The sequence below is a fragment of the Cricetulus griseus genome, chromosome 3, assembly GCF_003668045.3.
Source record: "Cricetulus griseus strain 17A/GY chromosome 3, alternate assembly CriGri-PICRH-1.0, whole genome shotgun sequence".
Classification (NCBI taxonomy): domain Eukaryota; kingdom Metazoa; phylum Chordata; class Mammalia; order Rodentia; family Cricetidae; genus Cricetulus; species Cricetulus griseus.
In genome coordinates, this window is record NC_048596.1 from 92,132,888 (window position 1) to 92,142,098 (window position 9,211).

The following is a 9,211-nucleotide window of genomic DNA, read 5'->3' on the forward strand; positions in this document are numbered from 1 at the left end:
AAAAGATATAAAAAGAGAATTGTGTTGATGATTGAGTTGGCATGTAGTGAGAGATGGTGTTCATGGGAAATAGGTTTTAATAAGCCACAAATTCCATGCAAAGTAATATTTATTCATCTCAGTACTACTTAAAGGTTTCATGCAAGGTAATAAAGTGGTTAGATGTGTTCAGATAATTTTAACACCTATCACTCCATGAGACTGACTAGGCAGCAAACTCGAGGTCTTCCGGAGACAGAGGCCATGTAACTCAGTTCTGTTAAGAGGTTAGAAAATAAGGAAAGTATATATTCAAAAATATTTCATGACAGAACTTTCTGACTGTTAAATAGGGATCAATCAAAGAGACAGGGGTACCATTTCTCCCACAACCCAGATGTGTTGAATGGATTTTGTGATCCAAACTATTTTCCTTATGAGGTTCCAAGACTAAGTAGAAAAATCAGAGGCTAAAAATGTATCAGTAAAACCTGTTTTCCTAGGAAATAGCACTGTGAAATTCAAGACCTGTGTAAAGGAGAGGAATTCCTTGAGTTCCCATAGACCAGCTATCATCAAAATCCACTTTCTTCTATTTAAAAAGAATTATTTATTTTTACTTTTTTATGTGTATGTGTGCTTTTCATGTGCAGATATACACCATGGCCATGCCTATTCCCTGCAAATTTCAAAACAGTGTGATGAATTCCCCAGACTTGGATGTAGATGATTGTGAGCAACAATGTAGTTTCTGGGAACTTAACCAAGCTCATCTTCAAGAGTTGTTAGTGCTCTTATTCACTGAGCTACTTCATCCAATCTCCTCTTAATTCTGACCTATATCTCCTTTTCTTGTATATCTATTCTGTCTTGCCTTTTTCTTTAATTGCTTTTTCCTTCATTGTGTGTGTGTGTGTGTGTGTGTGTGTGTGTGTGTGTGTGTGTGTGTAAGTCAGAGCACAACTTAAGGGAGTTTGTTCATTCCTTCTATTTGATAGGTCCCCAGGGTCAAAGTCATGTTATCAGACTTGGTGGTATTGACTTTTCCTGCTGAGCCTCTCCTTCATCTTAACAACTTGTATATTGGGACTTATATACATATATATCCTAATAGCATGTTCCTAGTATTTATTACTTGACATACTGTAGGAGGTTTCCTGTCCTGCAGCCACTCTCAAATTGTCACTCTGGGTGTAATATTAATTACAAATGGTTGGTCAATAGCTCAGGCTTGTTACTAGCTAATTCTTATACTTTAAATTAACCTACATTTCCTATCTACCCTCTGGTATGTGATTCATGGGTTGTTACCTCATTTTCTACATGATCTGTTCCCATGTATCTGTTGGTGTCTCTCTAACTGCCATTTCTTCCTCCTAGCATTCTCAGTTTGGTTGTCCCACCTATACTTCCTGCCTGGCTACCAGCCAGTCAGTTCTTTATTAATCAATGAGATCAATAAATTTTTACAGTGTAAAGGTTTATGCCACAGCAGCACACATCTCAAAATTTCTGATAAAATTTTAAGGTAAATCTGAATACACAAGATCCTAGAATTTTAGTCATGTAAACCCCAAATTCTTCAACAGAAAAATTAACCTTCTCAAAAACAGTAAAGCCTCATCTCTGAGGTCAGAATGTTCAACTGTTTCATTTATTATATATCACATGGAGCTTGTATAACTGAGGAAATAATAAGTTAAGGACCATCAATTTACATAACAATGAAGATTTCTGGCTCATTTTTGACATGTTTGATGATAGTTTAGAAAGAAGGCAGAGAAAAGACATAAAAACAATGATATCTGCCTTTACAATTTAAAATTCATTCTGGAATTGTTTTACAGGTAGATACAGGATAACCATTGAACCATTCATTCCATCTATTTACTATTTATTATATCCTAGAACTCAGTAGACACCCAAGATATGTTACTGAATGAAATAATTCTCATGAATTTGATTCTTCAGTGGAGAGCATACTGGAGAAGAAACAACCTTTTAAAATGTAGAATGTGGTGGAAAGAAATAAATGAAACTGATATGTTAATGATAAATCTTTCTGCCAAAAGGCTGCCTGAGCCCCACCGCCACGTGTGAGCTTTACGCCAGCCGCCCGCCCAAGTTAGGCCCAAATGAATACACAGAAACTTGTATTAGGTTCAAAGCTGCTTGGCCAATGACTAGGATTTCTCATCTCTTAACTCAGTCTTAACTATCATAAACCTATATATTTTATAAGACTTATCAGACGCCTTATTGGCATCCCTCCTTGCTGGTGGATCACATTGTGCCGCTGGAGCAGGAGTGGAGGGGAAAACAGGGAACTTCCCATTTCTCCTCGCTCAAATATGAGTCTCCTTGCTATGTCACTTCCTGCCTGGACCACCACTTCTCTATTACATCTCCCAGAATCCTCTTTGACTCCTATTTCCGTCTAACTTGCTGTCTCATTGGCCAAACAGTATTTTATTCAACAATCAATAAGATAAACATACACAGAAGTACTTTCCCCGTCACTGATATTAATGGTAGCTGTGGCAAGGATAGGTGGTATTAGCTTGGGAAGGCTAGCAATAAAATCTCCATGGGGCAAGTGATATTTGAGCAGGAAACTGAGAAGTGGTTTTAGGTATGAAGAGCAGGCAAAAGGCTACCAAATGGAAAAATAGCAAGTGCACCCATTCTGATAACCTCAAAAAATAAAAAGCAAGTCAGAGTAATCCAAGGAGAGACTAATAGAATATAGGAGTTTATCTGAAATCTATTCTGAATTGAATCAGAGTTAAAATATTTCAGGATGAGTAAACTAATATGACCATGCCTTTAAGTATCATTTGTGTTGTACAGACAATTTGTCTTGTGAATACTACATCATAATCACCAGCCTGGCATGACATACTGACTGGTACTATAATGAAACAAATGTCATGAGAACAACCAACCACTTTTTGACTGGATATACAGCTAGCTCTTAAAGATGAAACCCACACCTAATACTGCCATCTATCCCCAAACTTGTGATAGACAGGTCAAAGGCCCTATCAAAGAACCTATCATTATACTGCTACATGGACTTAGTATTAAATCAATTTGCAATGATATACCATTATACTCATAGTTTAGCGAATCTCCAAGTTCTTATCAGAGAAGCCTTTTTGTAGTAGTAATAGTTACTAGTTAGTGCACAACTTGCCAACATGCAGAGAAGTACAGACTGTGGAATTCTCAGCACTATATGGGACATCTATATTATACTTCCTTCTCTACAATCTCAGAAACTGTGAAAGAATCGGTGGAAGGATTGTAAGAGGCAGACCCAATTGATATCCACAAAAAAACCTTGTTTTCAGACACAACACAATGGGTATAGTTGTGTCAGCATGTAAAATATCAACAGGACAAAATCCCAGCATGGAAATGGGAGGTGAGGTGAAGTCCATCCATAGCTGAGAAGTTATTGGCAGTTGATATCTTCCAGGAGAAGGAGAGGCAATTTTCTTTAAGGGTTTGGTCTTTGGTAGGATAAACATGTTTTAGTGGTTGCCTATACACCAGAGTGTAAAAAGGAAGCACAAGTATTATTTGACAGAAAAATGGTGTTGGGTGTGTAAGAGAAGGAGGTAAATAACTGGAAAATGTTGTGGAGAAAGGATGAACAGGATCTAATTACATTATATAACATTCTCAATAACACATTTTAAAAAACACACAGAAAGGGAAATGGAATAAAATAAAATACAAATATGTATTGGGAGGAAATGAGATGAGGGGAAAAGGAGGAATGAGAAGACACATGGTCTTGCATGATTTTCATTATTTTATTGTTTACAAAATAACTAGTTACTCTATGAAAATATTCTCTTACCAAGCTGTCTCTTCAGTGCATCCTTAATCTCATTATTCCTGAGGCTGTAGATGAGTGGGTTTAACATGGGGATAACCACCATATAGAACAAGGAGACCACCTTATTTTGGTTTGTGGAGTAGCTGGACTTGGGCATCACATAAATTAATGTGATGGTCCCATAGTAGAGTATGACTGCAGTGAGATGGGATGTGCAGGTGGTGAAGGCCTTCTGGCGGCCCTCAGTGGAATGAATCTTCAGGATAGTGATGAGGATACAGGAATAAGAGATGGTTATGACAAACCCTGTGATCATAATAACTGAGCCAGCTGAAAATGAGGTAACAACTACAAATACAGTGACATCAGAACAGGAGAGTTCCATCAAAGGTGCTAAATCACAGAAAAAGTGATTGATTCTATTTGATCCACAAAAAATAAAAGAGAAAAAGTAAACTATAGCAAAGGAAGCATTAAGAAATCCCCCTACATAAGATCCCACAACCAAATAGACACAGACTTGTGTGGATAATTTGGTTGAATATAGCAGTGGGTTGCAGATTGCCATGAATCGATCATATGCCATGGCAGCCAGAAGGAAGCATTCGACTGACCCAAAGAAATCAGCTGAGCTGAATTGGATGCCACATCCAAGGTATGAGATAGTATTTTGACTTTCCAGGAAGTTGACAAGCATATTGGGTGTGACAGAAGATGAGATGCCTATGTCAACAATAGCCAAGTGACTGAGAAAAAAGTACATGGGATGATGGAGCTGGGAAGAGACTCTGATGAGAAGGATGGTGCTGAGGTTCCCAGACACAGTCACCAGGTAGATGCACAGGATGATAGTGAAGAGGACGACTCTGAGAACTGGGTCATCTGTCAAGCCCAATAAAATGAACTCTGTCACTGCAGTATGGTTCCTATCCTCCAGGAAAGCCATGGGACAGTGTAGCTGCTGCCAGGTCAAGGCTGTGATGAAGACATTACAGTAAGGGATTTATAACTGGTCATTCCACTTCATTTAATTCATACATGGAGAACATTATCAACTAATATATTATTCAAAAACTAGGACTAACAATGGGCATTTTATTCAGGGTTTTCATTGCTTATATATGCCGGAGGCTGTGGGAGTATACAGCATGTGACAACGACTATTCAACAGGCCAACCTACTAGATGAGTTATTCTCTGATGGGGAACACACTTGGAAAACTCCGTTTGGTCACTGACTGTGAGTGACTTTCTATATAATTTTTCTCATGTGCCACTAAAAACAACTATGGTTGTTATTCCCACTGCTTGTGTGCGTATCTCATGTATATATTCCATCTACTGGGCACACATATAGCAGGGGATCATCAGGAAGATGATTCCTGCTTAAACTATGTAATTTCTGATGAATAGAAATAATGGGATATTTTTCATTACTCAGACTGACATACAAAGTAATAGTATTCTCATACACAAAGACAGATAATTTTAAACTTCAGAACAAATTCATAGCAAGCTGGTTGATCCATGGAGAGAAATACCTGGTTTCCCCTAGAGACATATACATGAGGTTAATTCACAGGTATTTATTGCTGATTCAAAGTCAGAACATGAAGCAACTTTAGTAGACATAACTTTCTCAAGTAATAGACTTTCTGCAGTACTTCCCAACCTCAAGATTCAGCCAACTAACTGCTTATTGTTTAAGTCCTGAATTTCAATGTCGCTTTTGTCTGGGAACCCTGACTATTCAGAGTTGCATGCTTACATTACTCACTAGCTGGTCAGTCTGACCTCCGTTGCCTGTGTGATTGCCTTGGCTCTGTTTCTTATTGTTTATTCGAGAAGAGCTGTGTGACCCTGAAAGATGTGATTTATTTTTGTTCAGAGGATTTGGCTGTGAGAAGCAGGAAAGGTGTAGGGGGAATTCGGAGAGAAATGTGAGAGAAGTGCATATGTGTGTGTGTGTTGGTAGGAAGACATAGCTGAATATGCAGAGAGAGAGAGAGGTGCAAGGGAGGAGTAGGAGAGATGAGAGAGATGTGGCTGTGTAAAGAGAAAGAAAAAGTATGAAAGTCTGTAGCAGTGTGAAGAATGTGTGGAGAATATAACTAAGAAAGTAGATGTAACTGTGTATAGAGACCTGTGGCTGTGTAGAAATTAGATGCAATGGGGAAAGAGATGTAACTACGTGAAAGATGTAACTTTGTGCAGAGATGTGTGGCTGTGCAGGAGAGATACAGGTATGTAAACAGAGATATGTAACTATGTGTAAAGAAATGCAACTGTGTAGAGAGATTGTTAAGAAAGAGATTAAGTTGAAGTCAAAGAGAAGGTTACCATCAGGAAAGTGTGTGCTTGTTCATTTTTTTCTTAAGTTACTATCAGATAGCATGTGTTTCCTTATTTACCTCTCAGATACAAAAGTCTCACCCAAAGATAGGGAAGAAATATTTCCTAAGTTCCTTGCTGATCTAGAAGGCTGTCTTTGCTACCCCAGGTGCAGTTCTGGGAGCTGGTCTCCCGGGCTGTTACATGCATGTTTGTGTGAAATAAGGCCTTCAAAATTGATTAAGCAGAAATGCTAGAAATATGTTATCAGTAGTATGTAATTATCATTTATATTCATTCATAATAAAATATACTTATTTGTCATTAAATCTAAAGACTTAAAATTATGAGATCTTGACTGGTGAGATGTCTTTTCAGCTAAAGTTTCTTGCCACTAACCCTGAAACCTGCCAACCAAAGTTTGATTGCTGGAGCTAACATGGTGGAAGGAAAGAACCAACTACTGAATTTGGTCCTTTGGTAAATACAAGTGTTATGCTTTCTGCCCTATTCTGTTCACTCAAATAAAAAGATGAATATATATTGAGTCTTAATAACAGTGTATTCATTATAAATGCTGCAAAGTGTTAAAATGTAAAAGCATAGTATTATTTAATGTAGACTTAAGTCTGTTCCAATTATTGAAATTTTGTCTATTTTTATGTCTATGACCCATTGATTTATTTTATCATTTCCATTTTACAGAAAAAAGTAGTTTTATGGTAATAACAAATATGAGAAGTAAGAGAATTATGGGGCTGAGGAGATGGTTCAATGGTAAAGAGCATTTGCTAGACTCACAAAGAATCCAGCTTTAATATCCAACACTCACACAGTTTCTCAAGACAGTCTGTGGTTCCAGTTCTAGGCAACCACTGATCTTTTCTGGTATTCACAAGCAGCAGGCATGCACATGGTATGCATATATATGCACATGCAGGTAACACTCACACACAAAGTTAAAATAATAAATCTTTTAAAAGAGAATTAAATATGAACACAAGACACTATAAATAAAGGGTAGCAATGCAGTTGAAGGTACATACAAATTAACAACAGACGGCAGGATATATTATTTCAGCTTTCCAATGGCTAATACATAGAGCGGTTCTATGTTCATGACATTGATCACAGTTTATCATTTCCATAAATAAGGAAATGTCTTGTTCAACTTTTTAAAAGATGATAAATTTTGTTAGATCTGAGAAAAAATAAAACAGAGATCACACTAAATTTACAAATTGAACTTCCTGTTACCATCTCATTAAATATTTTTAAATGATTCTAATTAGATTATCAGTCTTTAAAGTACCTTAAAATATGAATTTCCTCAACATGTAAAGCATGAATAATACTCAGCATAATATTATCATTAATTTTTAATGAAAACACAAGAAATCCTTTCCCATTGTCACAGATGGAGTGTAATGGAGTAAATTCATGTGATTTTCAACAAAGGACACTGATCAATAAATACTCAAACTAAGAAGTTAAGAGGTTTATCAAGTTTCCCCAGAAAGAGGGTTGATTGACTCTCATCCCTCACATTCTATATTCATGTCCTCATTTGTTCACAATGATGCCTGAGATGCTGCAACATTCAGTCCCTATGCAAAGCAGGTCTTCACACATGATAGTCACTGACATAGACCTCCGAATCATTTAAAAGCTAGTAAACTTTTAGTCATTTGGGTGAATACTGCATGTGAACACCTTTGAAGGTAATGCTGATTTCTGGTTTTACTAATGGAAGGATGAATAAGGGAACAATGAAAACTGGGGGATATGTGGGAGTAGCAGAGAGAGGGGAAACTATGGTTGGGAGAGAAAAATCTATTTTCAGTAAGAAAAGTTAGCTTCATGCCTAATCATTCTCAATAACTTATTTGTAGAAATATAACATGATTCCCTAAGTTTGCTTATTTCCCTACTGTTACATGATTGCCCAACTCCATCTGACTTGTTTCTCTATCACAGTTCATAGATACAGTACATTTTTAAAGAATAAAGTATCTCCATTTGCCAACAAAGTCAAAATCTTACCTCTTGAAATAAGAATTCATTTCAAAGTTAACAAGTCCAAAGTTATTATGATTTTATACCTGCAAAGCTGTTTCCACTGACATTGTCTGTCACTGGGGATAAGTCCCTCTGAGTCTCTAGATTCCATTGTGAATTTAAATCGTGAGGGATCATTACTTCATTCCCAGTGAGTACTGGGAATTTCATTTTACACAAATGCAATTAATTTTCAAAGAGTCTATCAATATCAGGAAATCTCTTATTTTCCTCTTCATGTGAGAATTGGGGCACTTTCATTTGGTAGTCATGGGAGATAATGATAACAAATTATCTTAGGTAAATCACCCAAGTTGATATTTGATTCAGGTTAGTTAATGTTAGGAGATATTAATCCAAGTATAAAAATGAGCTATTTTGGTTTCCTTCATGTGCACCAATTTTTCTTTTAGTATTTAGTGGTTGATATAGCTTATTCTATTAGGTACTTTGGTGAATATATGGAGGGATGAGATGAAAAGTTGAATAATTATAGGGAATATACATAATTTATGTAGGCAAGGGTATAAAATATCATTGTTACCTAGAAAATAGTGAATATAAATATGTATTGGTATTTTCCAGGTAAGAATTAACATTTCATAATTCTTAACTCAAAGAAGTGACATTGGTTTTAGCTTTTATACTATAATGGAGGATAGAAGGCACAGTGATCTTATACCCAAAAAGTCAGCTCAACTCTCTCATGAATATGACTTCCCTTAAGTCCTACACTGTACCCCTGATATTACTTTGATAAAAGCCTCTCCCTAATATTACTTTCATTAAGTCTTACACTGGACCCTTGATAGCACCCTGATAAAAGTGGTTGACCACTGAGCATCAATCTACTTTCATTCAAAGTGTCTCCTGTCCTTACTGGCACAAAAGAGGTAGACACAGGCCCATCAATGAAAACTCCCTGGTTCACTAGCCTGGAAAATGGAGCAATGAATGACAGAAAAGACCTTCATATGTATACTATGGCATGCATGCA

General features: G+C 36.7%; 1 protein-coding gene across 1 annotated transcript; it reads right to left on the reverse strand.

Annotated features, from left to right (window-relative positions):
- Nucleotides 1–3,827: 3,827 nt before the first annotated feature.
- Nucleotides 3,828–4,772, reverse strand: LOC100757285 (olfactory receptor 494). Its single transcript, XM_027410326.1, has one exon. It carries the CDS (start codon nt 4,770–4,772, stop codon nt 3,828–3,830), a length of 945 nt encoding a protein of 314 aa, XP_027266127.1.
- Nucleotides 4,773–9,211: the final 4,439 nt, after the last annotated feature.

Bases quoted from the DNA above. Each gene is read 5' to 3' on its own strand.
- LOC100757285 (XM_027410326.1), bottom strand. From the start codon at position 4,772: ATGGCTTTCCTGGAGGATAGGAACCATACTGCAGTGACAGAGTTCATT.